Source organism: Phascolarctos cinereus, unplaced genomic scaffold (assembly GCF_003287225.1).
Source record: "Phascolarctos cinereus isolate Bilbo 61053 unplaced genomic scaffold, phaCin_HiC Scaffold_7;HRSCAF=346, whole genome shotgun sequence".
Classification (NCBI taxonomy): Eukaryota; Metazoa; Chordata; class Mammalia; order Diprotodontia; family Phascolarctidae; genus Phascolarctos; species Phascolarctos cinereus.
This window is the reverse complement of record NW_027556180.1, coordinates 86,498,994-86,516,289: the sequence shown is the minus strand read 5'-3', so window position 1 is coordinate 86,516,289 and position 17,296 is coordinate 86,498,994. Positions and strand designations below refer to the sequence as shown.

At 37.0% G+C, this 17,296-nt stretch overlaps 1 protein-coding gene across 5 annotated transcripts in view; it reads left to right on the top strand.

The window, feature by feature from the left end:
• Nucleotides 1-17,296, top strand: part of STRADB (STE20 related adaptor beta) — a 49,349-nt gene extending 32,053 nt beyond the window's left edge. For 4 of the 5 annotated variants that reach the window (XM_020970645.2, XM_078147561.1, XM_078147563.1 and 1 more), the window contains 5 exons: nt 4,735-4,906; nt 5,488-5,592; nt 12,662-12,906; nt 15,891-15,933; nt 16,494-17,296. In XM_020970645.2, coding sequence (XP_020826304.1) covers nt 4,735-4,906; nt 5,488-5,592; nt 12,662-12,906; nt 15,891-15,933; nt 16,494-16,634 — 706 coding nt within the window. In that variant the 3' untranslated portion in view covers nt 16,635-17,296. The remainder of the gene's footprint in view (nt 1-4,734; nt 4,907-5,487; nt 5,593-12,661; nt 12,907-15,890; nt 15,934-16,493) is intronic. The other variant, XM_020970671.2, reaches the window with a different exon arrangement.

Below are 17,296 nucleotides of genomic sequence, written 5' to 3'. Positions count from 1 at the left end.
GGCATGTGACTCAGGAATGGAATATTGCAACAGGAAGGTTATCCTTGAATTTAAAGGAACAGAATAGATATGAAGCATAATGGTTTAATTCACTTAGATTCTGAAGATCCAGATTCTGGTTCTACTTAATCATGCCTATATAACTTTGGTATCATGAAATATAGATATCATGTAATTCAACTCAACAGACTTTTATTAAATGTCTACTATATGTAAAGTCACTGTGCTAGACACTAGGGATATAGAGACAAAAAAGAATTTATGGTCTACCAGATGTCACTGGGTCTGATTTCTGTAAAATAAAGCAGTTGGATCAATGTAAAATTCTGTAATTCTACTAGATTATGTAAGAAATAACATTATATATGAAAACAATGCAGTACTTTGAGGAAATCTACAAACTAGAATGGACAAACATGATGGAGAATTTGAAAGAGATTTATGGGAAAAGAAACAAAGAATTGTAATGTATTCTATGTTCTGCTTGGCTAAAAGGAGGAAATGGGTGATACGTTCTGGAAGTGGATCACAAAGCTCTCATGGGAGCAGCTAGAAGGTGCAGTGGATAGAGCACCAGCCGTGTAGTCAGGAGGACCTGGGTTCAAATCCAGGCTCAGACACATGATACTCACTAGCTGTGTGACCCTGGGCAAGTCACTTAACTCCAATTGCCTTGCAAAAAAAAAAAAGAACAAAGTTCTCATGAAGATGATTTATATAGTAATATTATGGGGGACTTGAATTGTTCAGATACCTGCTGGAATGCTCTTCTAAAGGCAGAACAGCTGAAAAATTCTTTTTGAGGGGAATTGATCATTTTTTCTTCAAAAGACAGCAAGAGCAGTAAAGGGAACTGCTGGTCTGAAATGAACCCTAGATTTTGAAAACAGATTTGAGGGAGTTGAGTAAAAGAATAGAAAGACTCCATTAGCCTAAATTCTGTACAGGAAGGCTTAAGATGGGTGACCTATTTTCAAGAACAATATTCTGATGAAACATAAGTGATTCTGAAGCCCAAGGAAAGGAGAAACTATCAATGTAGTTTTACATCAACCAACTTAGATTTTTAAAAAGACGTGGACAGAATATAAAAGCCCAAGTGTAACTGAGGACTGCCATAAAAGAATAACAGTCTAAGACCACACCAAGAGGATAAAATCCAGTGCCAATAGGAATCTGATAGTGAATGCTAGGAGCCATGAAAAGGAGGAAGATCAATTCTTAGATCAATCAAATCCTCAGGTGAATGAGATAACGATAACAAATAAGAGGAGGAAGACAGAACTACTCAGTTCCTATTTTGCTTCTGTTTTTTCTGCCATTGAGAACGTCCTTCAGACTGGGGAATTTTTTTTTAAACTGATAAAAGAGAATTTAAATCCAGGTAGAGTGAGAAGGAGGAGAAAGTACCTTGCTGCTTCAGATGAATTCAAATCAACATCCCTAGACAAATTACATCTCAGGGTTACTGGGAATAGTAAGCAACCCACCCACCCCTTCCCATCTTCAGTCAGTAAACTCCAATGTCTCTCTGTTATCTCCAGGATAAAATATGTGTTCAAAGCCTTTTATAACATGCCTCTGTTCCCTTCCTCTCCCCCCCACCCACCCCACCCATGCACATCTTTTCAGCCTCTTTATACCTTACCCCTTTCCATGTACTGTGTAAGCCAGTGACACTGGTTATTCCTTGAACAACACACTCCATCTCCTGACTTCAGGCCTTTTCACTGGCCATCTCTGCCATGCCTGAAACACTCTGACATATACTCTAGATTTTGGTAGAGTAAATTTCAAAGATTTTCAAAGGAAGGTTGAGGAGGGATCACATGGACTATAATTCTTTCAGAGAAGTCAGCCCAGAAAAGATAGGAAGCTCCCAAAAATCAAATTCTGAAGACACAAAAAAGAAATAATTTCCATGAGGAAGAGGGCAACGTGGGTGTCTGTGGAACTCACCAACCCATAGACTTTTTAAAAAGTGTGCAGAAGATGGAAGGAAGGAGAGAATAATAAAAGGAAATACTTGTCAAATGGAGAGGAATGTCAGAAGTACCACAGCAGAGAATACCAACACGAGTGAAGCTGGAAACAGAAAGGGGCATGTTTTCATTTGGCTTGTATTTTCTCTACCAAGAAAAGGATGGCAAATATGGCTAATAGGGAATTGTTACCCAGGATAAATTAAAGATAAAGGAAGAGAGGTCATACTCAATAACAGATATAAAGTGACTGTAGCTTTCTCTCTTCTCTGGCTTTTAATGATACTGTTCCTACCTGTCTGATTATTCCTTCTCAGTCTCCTTCAATGGATTGGAATCCATTTCACGTCCCCTCCCTGTGAAAGTACCCCATGGTCCTGTACTGGGCCCTTTTCTATTCTCTGTAGACACTGACTTGGTGACTTCCTCAGTTCGCATGGGCTTATTACATGTATGCTGATGACTCACAGATACACACACACACACTCACTCACATCATATATATATATATCCAACCCTTGTCTTTCTCCTGAGCTACACTTGCACATCTCCAACTGCCTGTATTTCCAACTGTATGTCTTTGAAACATGTCTGAAATTGAACTTACTTACTTTCACTTCCCTAAAATACCTCCCTTCTAATCATCCTTATTTCTTTCAAAGTAATCACCATCCTTAAAGTCACCCAGGTTCACAGTCTTGAGTCTGTCCTGCATGTCTCGCTCTCCCTCACACCACACATTCAGGCACTTGCCAAATCTTGTCCTTTCTGCCTCCACTATATCTTTTCTATCCCTTCTCTTCTCTCCACTTACACAACCACAACTCTAGTTCAGACTTTCATCACTTCTTGCCTGGAATATTGCAATCACCTTTTAATTGGCCTCCTTGCCTCTCATTTCTAATTCATCCTCCACACCGCTGCCAAAGTGATTACCCTAAAGCTGCTACTGTTGTTGTTCCTCTTCCTCCCCCTGCTGCTCCTGCTCCCCTCCCCTTCTTCCTCCTGCTTCTCTCCCCCTCTCCTTCCCCTCTTCCTCTTCTTTTCTTGAAGAAGACCAGGTCTGATCATGTCCCTCCTCTACTGCTCAGTAAACTATGTGACTCTCAATTGCTTCTAAGATCAAATATAAGCTTCTCTGTTAGCTTTTAAAGCTCTTCACAACCTGGCCTCCCCCTACCTTCCCAGCCTTTTTACAGTTTATTCTTCTTACTTCGCTTTATGGTCCAGCCATATTGGCCTTCTTTCTATCCCTGACGTAGCACTCCATCTTTTGTCTCCAGACCTTTGCACTGATTGTCTCCCATGCCTGGAATGCTATTCTTCCTCACCTCTGCCTGTTATAATCCCTTGTTTGATTCAAAACGCTGCTCAAATGATGCTTTCTTACATGAAGCTTTTCTTGACCTCTCAGCTGCTGTACACCTCCCCCCCCAAAATTTACTTTGTATTTATTTTATATATACTTACTTACAAATGTATTGTCTACAGATATAATGTCAGCTCCTTGAGTTCAACAACAGCAGAGAGATATACTTGATCAAGAGTCATTGCTGTAATCATTAGGTTATGTGTCTCTCCTGTGGCTCCAAGAAGTCATAGTACGTGCAGTGGCCACACCCCAGTAAAACTATCTGGCTAAACCAGATTGAGGGTAACTGACAGGCTTCAGACCCACTGGTGAGTTAAGGGGGTGTCTTCCCCAAGCATGTGAAGATTTCCCCCAGTAGAATGGATGGATGAGAACAGTTTATTGCCATGGCCATGAAGGTGGCTGAAGTAGGTGTTGTGGAGCAGTTAGAGCTTGATCAGACAGCCAAGATGCTAAGATCATCCACTGCATCCTGGGCCATTGCCAGGGGTCCTGATTTTTGTGTTGCCACTGCCCTTTGATGACTCAGGAATAGAGAATGAGGCTGATGATTTTGTGCAACTCTGCCTCACTTAAATCCAATTTATATACAAGTTAAGATGTCACCCTGTGATATCACTGATCTGCTTTGAATATGAAGGACAAAAAAACAACAAGCTCCTTGAGGGTAGGAATTGTTTCATTTTTGTTTTTCTATCCCTAGTACCTTGGACAGTGCCAGATACTTAATAAACTGTTTTTTGATTTGTTAAATTAAATTAAAGTTTAAATTTTATTTGTTAAGCAAAGATTTTATACAAGAGAATCTTCTTTTATTTAGAAAGTAAATTATGAGGGGCTTTAAGTATATGAAAAAATTGTAGTATTTTATTTTGAAACTTAATTGCCACTAGTAACATTTTTTCATTTTTTCCATAAATTATTTTCGCTGGCATTTTGAATAACAAAAGCAGTCATTTTACTTCATTTTTTGGTTTTATAAAACTCTGTCAGTTTCAAACTTCTTGCCTTTAATGTATGTAACCTTGTTATTATGTAATAAAGTAGATGGAAGGATTTAGAAATAATTTGTCATTTATGTGTGTTGGTGTATTTGTAGCATCATACTGCCATACCCTATAGACTTTAATTTCTAAGCACATGTAAATAAATTTTACTGACTAATACAGTTTCTTGGAAAATTAAGTATTTAACACTATCAGTTTTGATTGGAGCATTTATCCACATAATCAACATGGATAAATTAACAGAAATATAATCTGGTATCCAAACTTGAATAAAAGGTGCCTTTTGAGTTACAGTAAAGCTGTACTACAATAACTGATTTTTATTCCCTATGGTAATTTATTCATACTTATTATTGGCACATTTTTGTTTTAGGAGTATTAAAGCCAGTCACATCTTGATTTCTGGAGATGGCCTTGTATGTCTGTCTGGCCTGTCCCGTCTCTACAGTTTGGTTAACCATGGGCAAAGGTCTAAAGCTGTGTATGATTTTCCCCAATTCAGTACATCAGTTCATCCTTGGCTGAGTCCAGAACTACTAAGACAGGTCAGAAATAACTACTTCAAATTTATTATCCACATTTCTTTTAACATCTTAGTTTGTACAGAGGAAAATTGTACCCTTGTAAACTAGATCAGTTGCCATTTTTCCTTTTTAAAAAATAATGTATCATAATATATTTAAAATTTGTCGTTCAGTTGTTTTTTAGTCATGTCCAACTCATCATGATCTCATTTGGGATACTGGAGTGGTTTGTCATTTCCTTCTCCAGCTCATTTTACAGATGAGGAACTGAGACAAACTGGGTTAAATGACTTACCCAGAGTCAGACAGCTAGTGAATGTCCAAGGCCAGATTTGAACCTGGGAGTTGCTGACTTTGAGCCAGGCACTCCATCCACTGTACCACTTAACTGCCCGATTTTTTTAAAATAAAATATTTTTAAATACTTTATATTATGGACTGAGTACACCCTGATTCAGCAGAACTTTATTTTTATGTGTTTTTGTTTTGTCTTCTTTTCTGACTTTTTCTTATAGATGATAGAACATAGTTCTACAGTTTAGTTATATTGATACATTTAGTTATTGCTAAGTCATTGATTTCATGTTACTTTTGTTCCACAGGATCTGTATGGGTATAACATGAAGTCAGATATTTATAGTGTTGGCATTACAGCGTGTGAATTAGCCAATGGGCAGGTACCTTTCCAAGATATTCACCGGACTCAGGTAAATATTATTAAATTCCACTCAGAACCATTCTCTTTTCATAAGATGCATTCTACTCTAAATAACTTCTATAATATGTACTTTTTAAAAATAGCCCAAGGTTGATTCTGTAATTCCACAGAAATGATACTGTGCTTATCTTTAAAGAAGGAACATTTTTAGGGGAGTGGAGCCAGGATGGTAGATTAAAGAAAAGGAATCGCCTGAGCTTTCCCAAATTGCCTTCCAAACAACATTAAAATAATGCCTCCAAATGAATTCTGGAGCAGCAGAACAAACAAAAGGATGGGTGAAACAATTTTCCAGCCCAGTGTAACAAGTCAGCAGGAAAGGTCTGTCTCACTAGGGTGAGAGTATGACACAGTCCATTGTAGTCCAACACAGGCTGCCTCTAGCAAGGCATCAATGAGGTCCCAGTCCCCTGCACCAGACAGCCAGTAGTGGCCCATACCCACTTGGTACAAGCCAGCAACAGGCTTTGAATAAGTAGCAGCAGCTTCTGGAGGTCTCAGCCCACAGACATTAAGTGGGTCAGACAGCTGTTTAGATTGAAATTACAAGAGATCTTTTGTTGGCGCTGGATACAGGACTCTGTTGCCTTACCCATATGTAGTTCTGGATCGCAGACCATGGTGAAGAGGAGAACTAGAAGGAGTAGGCATGCTAGTCACAGTTCCAGAGTGGAAAAGAGTGCTTGTAGTCATTCACAGGGCAGGAGAGCACTGGTCATACCTATCCTTAAATCATATCACTTTGGAAGAGCTGAAACTTACAGACCTCCATAACATGCTCTGAACATAGTAGCATGAAAAACCTGAAGCTTTGGACAACAGAGCCCAAGTTTACAATGTCAAGAAAAAGGCTAGAAAAATTAGCAAACATCAAAAAAAAAAAAAAAAGAACCTGACCATAGAAAGTTGATATGGTGATAGGGAAGATCAAAACACAAACTCAGAAGAAGAAAATTATGTCAAAGCAGCTACATGCAAAGCCCTAAAGAAAAATCTGAATTGGTCCCAACTCCTGGCCAAAGCTCAAAAAGGATTTTAAAAATCAAATAAGAGAGGCAGAGGAAAAATGTGGAAAAGAAATGAAAATGATGTAAGAGTCAACAGCTTCTTAAAGAAGACACAAAAAATACTGAAGAAAATAACATCTTAAAAAACAGCATGAGCTAAATGGCAAACTAGGCACAAAACATCCACTGAAGAAAAGAACTCCTTAAAAAATAGAATTGGCCTGGGCCAGGTGGCACAGTGGATAGAGCTCCAGCCTTCGAGTCAGGAGGACTTGAGTTTAAATCCAAACTCAGACACATGATACTAGCTGTGTGACCCTGGGCAAGTCACTTGACCCCAACTGCCTCACCAAAATGCAAAAAATAATAATAATAATAATTGGCCAAATAGTAAAGGAGGTACAAAGGCTCACTGAAGAAAATCATTCCTTAAAAATTAGAATTAACCAAGTGGAAGCGAATGACTCCACGAGATATCAAGAAACAAAAAGAATGAAGAAAGTAGAAGAAAATGTGAACTATCTCATTGAAAAAATAACTGACCTAGAAATTAGATTGAGGAGAAATAATTTAAGAATTATTGGTCTACCTGAAAGCCATGATTAAAAAAAGAGGCTAGACATCATATTTCAAGAAATTATCAAGGAAAACTGCCCTGATATCCTAGAGGATGTTACCAGAGGGTAAAATAGAAGTTGAAAGAAATTACCAATTACTTTGTAAAGGAGATCTCAAAGTGAAAACTCCTAGGAATACTGTAGCCAAATTCCATAGCTCCTAGTTCAAGAAGAGAATATTGCAAACAACTGGAAAGAAATAATTAAAATAGTGTGGAGCCATGGTCAAGATAATACAAGATTTAGGAGTTTCTACAGTAAGGGATATGAGGGCTTGGAATATGATATTACAGAAGGCAGAGGAGCTAGGATTATAACCAAGAATTACCTACCCAGTAACACTGAAACTATAATCCTTCAGGGGAAGAAGAATGGACATTTAATGAAATAGAGGACTTTTAAGCATTACCGATGAAAAGACCAGAGCTGAATAGAAAATTTGACTTTCAAATGCTAGACTCAAGACAAGCATGAAAAGGTAAACAGGACAGAGAAATCATAAGGGACTTGTTAAGGTTGAACTGTTTACATTCCTACATGGAAAGATGATATTTGTAATTCATTAGGGAAGTTAGAAGGCGTAAACATAGACAGAGGGCCTGGGTGTGTGACTGTGATGGGATGATATCAAAAAATTAAGGGGTCAGAAAAAGGGATATACTGGGAGAAGTGGGAAGGAAGAGGTACAATGAAATAAATTGTCTCACATAAGACAAACATGAAAGAGCTTTTACAGTGGAGGAGAAAATAAGGGGATGGTAGGCAACACTAGAACCTTATTCTCATCAGAATTGGCTCAAAGCAGGAATAACATACACACTCAGTTGGGTACAGAAATCACCCTACAGGGAAGTAAGAAGGGAAGGGGACAAGGAAAGGGGGTGCTGATACAATGGAGAGCAGATTGGGGGAGATAGTGGTCAGAAGCAAAGCAATTTTGATAAGGGATAGAATGAAAGGAGAGAGAGAAGAATAAACAGAGGGAAGAGAAGGATGGAGGGAAATAAACAATAATTGTATCTGTGAATGGGATGAACTCATCCATAAAATGAAAGCAGATAGCAGAAAGGATTAAAAACCAGAGTCCTACAATGTGTTTAAAAGAAACTTACTTGAATCAGAGAGAGACACACAGAGTAAAGTGTAAAGTGCTGAAGAAGAATCTTATTATACATCAATTGAAGTAAAAAAAAAAAGGGGGTAGCAATCATAATCTCAGACAAAAGCAAAAATAGATCTAATTAAAAGAGATAAAAAGGGAAACTACATTTTGCTAAAAGATACCATAGACAATGAAGTTATATCAGTAATAAACATATATACATCAAATGCTATAGCATCCAGATTCTTAAAGAAAAACTTCAATGAAAAAGTTAAAAGGAGGAAATAGTAAAACATTCTAGTGGGGGGCCTCAGCTTTCCCTTTTTAGAACTAGATAAATTTTACAAATAAAGAAGAAAGAAGTTAAGGAAATGAATAGAATTTTAGAAAAGTTAGATATGATAGATATCTGGAGAAAATTGAATGGGAATAGAAAAGAATATATTTTTTTGTAGTGGTACATAGCACCTACACAAAAATTGACCATGTGTTAAGGCATAAAAACTTCACAACCAAATGCAGAAAAACAAAAACATTAAATGCATCCTTTTATTATTATGACACAAACTAAATCTAATCCTAAAGAATGAGTGGGTCAGAGAACAAATCAGAGAAACAATAATTTCATCAAAGAGAATAACAGCAATGAGACAATATAGCAAAATTTATGGGATGCAGTCAAAGTGCTACTTAGGGAAAAAATTATATTTCTAAATGTTTACATCCATTAAATAGAGAAAAATCAGATCAATAAATTGGGAATTCAACTAAAAAAAAAACTAGAAAAAGAACAAATTTTTGAAATCCCCAATTAAACACCCAAATAGAACTCCTGAAAATTAAAGGAGAGATTACTAAAATTGAAAGTAAGGGGGACAGCGAGGTGGTGCAATAGATAGAGCACTGGCCCTGGAGTCAGGAGGACCTGAGTTCAAATCTTCCTGCAGACACATAACACTTACTAGCTGTGTGATGCTGGGCAAGTCACTTAACCCCATTGCGTAGCCAACAAAAACAAAAATAAATGAAAGTAAGAAAACATCGAACTAATAAAGCTAGGAGCTGGTTTTTAATGTAAAAAAATACAGATAAATCATTGATTAATTTGATTAAAAAGAAAACCAAATTATTGCTATCAAAAATGAAAAGGGTAAATTTACCACCAATGAAAATGAAATTAAAGCATTCATTAGCAGTTATTTTGCCCAGTTATATGCCAAAAAAACTAACAATTTAAGTAAAATGGATAAATATGTACAAAATATAAATTGCCCAGATCAACAAATAACCGCATCTTAGAAAAAGAAATTGAACAAGCCATCAGTGAGCTCCCTAAGAAAAAAATCCTCAGGACTAGGTGGATTCACAAGTGAACTCTATCAAATATTTAAAGAACAATTAATTCCAGTTCTACATAAACTATTTGGGAAAATAGGCAAGGAAGAAGTCCTTCTAAATTCTTTTTACAACACAAATATGGTGCTGATTCTTAAAACAGGAAGAGCAGAAATAGAGAAAGAAAATTGTAGACCAATTTCCCTAATGGCTATTGATGCAAAAAATTTAAGCAATATACTAGCAAGGAGATTACAGTAATACATGACAATCATCATACACTATGACCAGATGGGACTTATACCAGGAATGCTGGACTAGTTCAATATTAGGAAGACTATCAGTGTAATTGACAATATCAATAACAAAACCAACAGAAATCATTTGATTATCTCGATGCAGAAAAGGTTTTTGACAAAATACAACAATCATTCCTATTAAAAACACTAGAAAGCATAAGAATAAATGGACCTTTCCTTAAAATGATAAGTAGTATCTGTCTAAAACCATTAGCAAGCATTAATTGTAATGGAGATAAGCTAGAAGCCTTCCCAGTAAGATCAGGGGTAAAGCAAGGATGCCCACTATCACCGCTATTATTTAATAATGTACTAGAAATGCTATTTCTAGCAATAAGAGAAGAAAATGAAATCGAAGGAATTTGAATAGGCAGTAAGGTAACAAACTATCACTGTGCAGATGATATAATGGAAAGAGAGTCAACTAAATAACTAGTTAAAATAATTAACAAGTTTAGCCCAGTTGCAGAATATAAAATAAACCCATGTAAACCATCAGCATATCTCTGTATTACAAACTGCAGCAACAGCACTTAGAGACATTCCATTTAAAATAACTATAGACAATATACAGTACTTGGGAGTCTACCTCCCAAGAAAAACCTAGGAACTATTTGAACACGATTACAAAACACTTTTTATACAAATAAAGTCAGATCTGAACAATTGGAAAAATGTTAATTCCTCATGAATAGGCTGAGCCAACATAATGAAAATGACAATTCTAAGTAAATTAATTTACTTGTTTGGTGTCATACCAATCAAACTACCAAAAATTTATTTTATAGAACTACAAAAAATAATAACAGAATTCATCTGGAAGAACAAAAAAACATGAATATTAAAGAAATTAATGGGGGGGAAAAAGTGAAGGAAGGTACCTTAGCCATACCAGATGTCAAACTATTATAAAGTGGTAATCATTAAAACAACCTGGTACTGGCTAAGAAATAGAGTGGTGGATCAGTGGAATAGATTAGATATACAATACATTGTAGTAAATGACCATAGTAATCTAGTGTTTGATAACCCCAAAGATGCAAGATTTTGGAGCAAGAACTTACTATTTGGCAAAAACTACTGGGAAAACTGGAAAACAGTTTGGCAGAAATTAGGTATAGACTAACATCTCATACTGTATACCAAGATAAGGTCAAAATGGGTACATGATTTAGACATAAAGGGTGATACCATAAGCAAATTAGTAGAGCATTGAAAATTTTACCTGTCAGATCTATGAATAAAGGAAGAATTTATGACCAGACAAGAGATAGTGTTATGAGATATAAAATGAATGATTTTGATTATGTTAAAAAGGTTTTGCCCAAACAAAACCAATGTAGCCAAAATTAGAAGGCAAGCAGAAAGCTGGGAAAAATTTTTATAGCAAATGTCTCTGATAAATACCTCATTTCTCAAATATATAGGGAACTGAGTCAAATTTACAAGATACAAGTCATTCCCCAATTAATAAATGGTCAAAAGATATGAACAGATAATTTTCAGATGAAAAAATCAAAGCTATCTGTAGTCATATGAAAAAATTTCTCTAAATCACTATTGATTAGAGAAATGCAAATTAAAACAACTCTGAGGTACCATCTTGCACCTATCAGATGGGCTATAATATAACAGAAAAGGGAAATGATAAATGTTGGAGGGAATGTGGTAAAATAGGGACACTAAGGCACTGCTGATGAAATTATTAACTAATTTGACCATTCTGGAGAGCAATTTGGAGTTATACCCAAAGGCGTATAAATCTGTGAATATTCTTTGACCCAGTAATACCACTAATAAGTCTGTGTCCCAGAGAGAGTTAAAGAAGAAGAAAGAAAAAAAGATCATCGTTAAAAAAAAATTTATAAAGCAGCTCTTTTTGTTGTGACAAAGAATTGAAAATTGAAGGGCTGTTCATCAGTTGGGGAAAGACTGAACAGGTTATGGCCCTCTCTTTGTACCAGAGAAGTCTAAATTTTTTCTTTTTCTTTTATGGAGTGTTTACCTTATTGTAAATTTTTGGTTAAGAATTTGGTCATAGGCTCTGTGTGGTCTGTTAGCCTTCACGTGGTCATCTCTGGCTTTCACAAAACTCCCAAAAAATTCCCACTTAATTTGTTAAGCCCACCCATGATCTATCTAAACCACAGCAGGGAAAGTCATAATGTGGAAGGGATAACTATACTATTTTGCTATAAAAAATGACAAGCAGGATGCTTTCAGAAAAACCCAGGAAAACTTACATGAACTGTTGCAAAGTGAAATGAGCAGAACCAGGAGAACAGTGTATATAGTAGCAGCAGGTATTGTACATTGATCAACTGTGAATGATTTAACTGTTCCCAGCAATACGATGATCCAAGATGATTCCAAAGGATTCCTGATGTGTACCTCCAGAGAAAGAATGATGTCTGAATGAAGATCAAAACATACTATTTTTCACTTTTTTTCATGATTTTTTTTGGGGGGTCTTTCACAACATAACCGTTATGTAACTATGTTTTGCATGGTTGCACATTTATAACCTATTTCAAGTAGTTTGACATCTCAGGGAGGGGTTAGGGAGAAGGAAGACATTTTGGAACTCAAATTTTTTATAAAAACGAATGTGAAAAAAATATTTTTATAGGTAATTGGAAAAAAATAAAATATTAGAAAAAGAAACATTTTATCTGAGCGAAAATTTTTTTCCTCCTAGATGCTATTACAAAAACTGAAAGGTTTTCCTTCCTGCCCATTGGAGAAAAATGCATCCCTTCAAGCAGAATCCAGATTAAAAATTTCCCGCTCTGGTGTAGACTCTGGAATTGGAGAAAGTGTGCTAGTGTCTAGCCCAACACGCACAGTGACCAGTGACAGACTGCAGACTCCTTCCTCAAAAACTTTTTCTCCTGCTTTTCATAGTTTGGTAGAACTATGTTTGCAACAAGACCCTGAAAAAAGGTAACAACGATTGCATCTAAAAGAGAAAATATACTTGTTTCACATAAATCAGGAAAATCTTGCCTATTCAGATGAGCTTAGATTCCTTATTCTGAAAAACCAGACTTTTAATTTAATTACATATAATCTTTTGTATCCACATAATCAGTAACCTAGCATAAACACAAAAATATATAAAACCAAAGCATCGTGCTGCCGTGGAGAAGCTACTGGACTAGGAGCCACAGATCCAGGCTTTGCTACTTACTAGCCATGTGATCTTAGGCAAATCACAACCTCATTAAAGCCTCAAAAAAAAGAGATAATTATGCCTGCCTTCCACAGGTAACTTGTGTTGATAAAGTGAGAATATGTTAAAGTGTTTTTTGTTTTGTTTTTGGGCAATGGGGGTTAAGTGACTTGTCCAGGGACCCACAGCTAGTGTTATGAACTCAGGTCCCCCTGAATCCAAGGCCGGTGTTCTATCCACTGTGCCACCTAGCTACCCCCATGTTAAAGTGTTTTGAAGAACATAAAGTGCTATGTAATGATGATGGTGGTATTATGTTTATTTTTTATATTAAAAATATAATCATAATTTCGTAAGGTAGGAAGGGGATGGAATGTGTGTTTTCATTATAAACATTTTATTCCACAGTTTCATGTTTAACGTAGATGATTGGCAATAAGAACTTGGAGATACTCCTTTTCAGTTTCATTCCTCCACATTCCCTCTTACTCTCATCCTCAGTTATTTAAATAATTAGTTTCTGGAGGAATTCCAGTCACTCCAGGAGATATTGGGGAGACCTTACAGCTGATTGCCAGACTTCACTGGCTGTGGCACCTTGGTAGGGTCTAGGGTCTGGTCTTTGACTTCTAAGGGTTAGTAATTGGATTTTGTCAGTTTACCCAGAAATGATTAGATTTTGGGGGAATGAGCCACATTTACAAAACTCAAAATTTATTGAAACTAAAATACCATTCTATTAATTTACAGTGGAAATGTAATTCCCAAATACACTCTAATGTCCATGTTTATGTTGGCTATTTTTACATTCTCTTGGAAGGATCAGTCAGTCTACTTTGAAGACAAAATTAACTGCTAAGATCAGCCTGACATGTACCCATTACCACTGTAGGGGTAATACCCTCTAAATAAACCAGAATACTTCCATCATTTGTTCAGGGTACCCACTCCACTGACTGAATGCTCCTTTTCAATTTTATTTGTCAGTTACCCAAAACCAAACACCTTTTGTTGTTACAGGGCTTTCTCATGATAGACATACTACAGTTTTCAAAATTACATTTTATTTTATATTATTTGCATGTTAAATTGGTGCCTTCCTTTTTAGGTAGAACTCTAATCTCCTTGATAATATTTAGAAAGCATTCTAATATTATTAGCATGCTATTTATATCATCCCTTTGGGTAGATTTCTTCTTCAAATGGCTAATCTCATCCATTTTATGTTGATTTTTATTCTGTTCTCCCCCTTTTCACAGTTTCATTACATAATGACTTTCAGATTTGTATCTCTAGCCCTGACCTCACTCCAGATCCCCAGTTTTATATCTCCAACTATATATCCTCAAACTCAGTGTCTCAGATCAGAGCTCTACCTTTTCCTCTAAATTGGCTCCTTTCCTTTCTCTAATGTTTTTAAAAAGGATCCCAGTTACCGGGGCTAAACACAACCAGCAGCCCGAGGCTTCCTGCTTTCCACTCCACACCACACAGAATAAACCTCACAGAATCGTTTTCATTTGTGCTCTTTGGTTGCTGCTGCCCTAGTTTAGAGCCTCCTCATCTTCCTTCAGGCCTTCTGGAATGGCCTGTTAAGCCACACCCTGGCCTCCCATGCTGCACCTCCAACCCATCATGCCCATAGACGCCAGAACAATCTTCTCAGAAGACCATATTAGTCATTAACATCCCCCACTTCAAAGGGAGACAAAATCTCTAAAGCTTCCCAGGCTGGCTTCAAGGCCCTCCAGTTCAGCAAGCATGTGCAAAAGTTCACGAGTGTGTGTTTGTGTGTGTCTGTGTGTGTGTGTGTGTGTCTGTGTGCCTTGTGTACAGGGCACTTCCACTGGAGGCTGGGAGAATAAGAGACACAGGAGCCTCAGCATCTCTCTAAACTTTGCTCATCACCCTGTACAAAGTCTGTGTGCCCCCAACCAGATTGACCTCACTTTGCCATGTGCACACACACACAATTAGGGGGTGTGATGATGCTAGAGAGGAATAATAATGGTAAACGTTTATGTCAGGCTTTAAAGCTTTACAAATCATTTTACACATAATCTCATTGGATCCTCACAAAAACCCTACAAAGTAAGTGCTGTTATGATCCCCATTTTACAGTGGAAGAAACTGGCAAACAGGTGAAGTGACTTGCCCATGGTCACCCAGCTAGTAAGTGTCTGAGGCAGGACTTGAACTCAGGTCTTCCTACCTCTAATATCAGCAGTTTAGGCACTGTGTCACCTAGCAGTCTTGGAATCTGAAATTCTAGAGATGCTAAATCATTCTATGTTCTACGTACCTGACTGTGCCTCTTTGCTTCTTTTTCCTCTTTATTGGCCCTGAAGGCAAGAGGATTGGGTTTGATTCCTTCCTGTGATATTGTATGACCATGGGCAGGTCACTTATACTCTCTCAGCCTCAGTTTCCTCCTCCGTCAAATGAAAGCCATCTCTGAGGCTTCTAGTCCTGTACCCTGTGATCCTGTGATTCTCTGAGGCAAGGGAGGCTTAGATTGTGCCTCTGGCACTGAAGCTTCAGGCAGGTTTGATACAGACCAGGTTTGGGTGGGGAAAAGCCTGTATTTGTACCAATGTGGAATTTTCTTTCTTCCCCTATTGAAATCTTCATGCGGTGATTTTTTGAACCTATAAAACTTTAGCTCCAAATGCTGACAGATTTCTTAAACTCAGAATTCACTTTTTAAAAGAAAGCTACATTCCTTTTTTATAAATCATTTTGTTTTCTATTCCAGACCATCAGCAAGCACTTTGCTGTCACATGCGTTTTTCAGACAGGTGAGCTGGGCTGTTGTGGAGATGGGATCTTTATAAACAGTAAATAAGTGCATAAGGGCAAGAACAAGATAATATTATTAAATAAATGATCTTTGATTTGGCTGTTAAAAGTTAAAAAGGTTTTGTGGGGTATTGAAGTTGCAGGAAAAAAACCCCACAAAAACCACAACCACATACACATATACATACACACAAATTACAATCTTCAAGTAACATTTGAATTACTTTTTAAACTTTAGTTTTCCTCGTGGACCAAAAAGGTTGCTACAATGCATAATTTCTCTTAAGTTAGACAGTCTTAAAGCTGTTGAGAGCAAACTTATTCTGGGAACTCGTGCTTCTGTTGCCCTTTGGCATGTTGCCTTCCTCTCTTATTAGATTACCAGAATCAAAGCAGGCAGGTTTAGGGTTAGTGCCCAGAAATTGTCTTGTAAAAACATGGTTAGGCAAAAAAATTGCATTGTCATTTCTGACGAAAAAATTTTGTATTCTGATAACACAACTAAGATTTTGAATTTATGTACCAAATAGTCTTGTTTTGCTCTTTTTTTTTTTAACAGATAAAAGAACAAACCCAGGATTCAATACTTTCATTGCTGCCTCCTGCTTATAGCAAATGGCCAGTGGCAGTGCCCCCAGTGTCGACTTGGACTGAGCCTAATTATATTCTTACTGATGAAGATGTTGGCTGGGAATTTTAGAGATGCCAAATCACTCTTACATCCTATGTACTTGACCTCTTTGCTGCTTTTTCTCTATGTTGGCTAAGTACCTGTGCCAGAGCCATACTTGAAAACACGGTTGTTGCACTGGAAATTAATTTGAAACCACTCTTTTCAAAGGGGGCACTACTCTAGCAGCCTTTCCAAATGGCTCTGAGTGCTATCACAAGTACTGGAAACTTCAGAATTAGGAATTTGGTTGCTGTATTTCGTTGTGTATTTTGTTCAAACTGTGATTGATTCCTCCTCAATCTCTCAATGTAATGTTGACCTATTTTCTCATGTTCTTGGCTGCTTTGAAGGTGAATGGACCCTCCAAGTAGGACAAGACAGTGCCTCTCCAAATACATCTTTTTTTCTAGTCTCTAGCCTTCTGGTCTCCTACCACCGGGCAAGTGGCTAATTCATCTTGGCACAAAGCTATTTTAAGTAGAGGGAAAACTGTTTATGTTTTTTTGTCTCCTGATAATATCTATTCTTTGTCAATCTGAGCCTGACATTAAATGATTCACTTGTATTTATATAAATGAATATGCAGTTTTTTCCTTTTCAAGCACCAATTAGCTGCACTTTTCTACCTTTGTAAATTATAAGGCTTAAATCCATGCACTTTGGCCCTCAATAAATATTCATTGAATTGA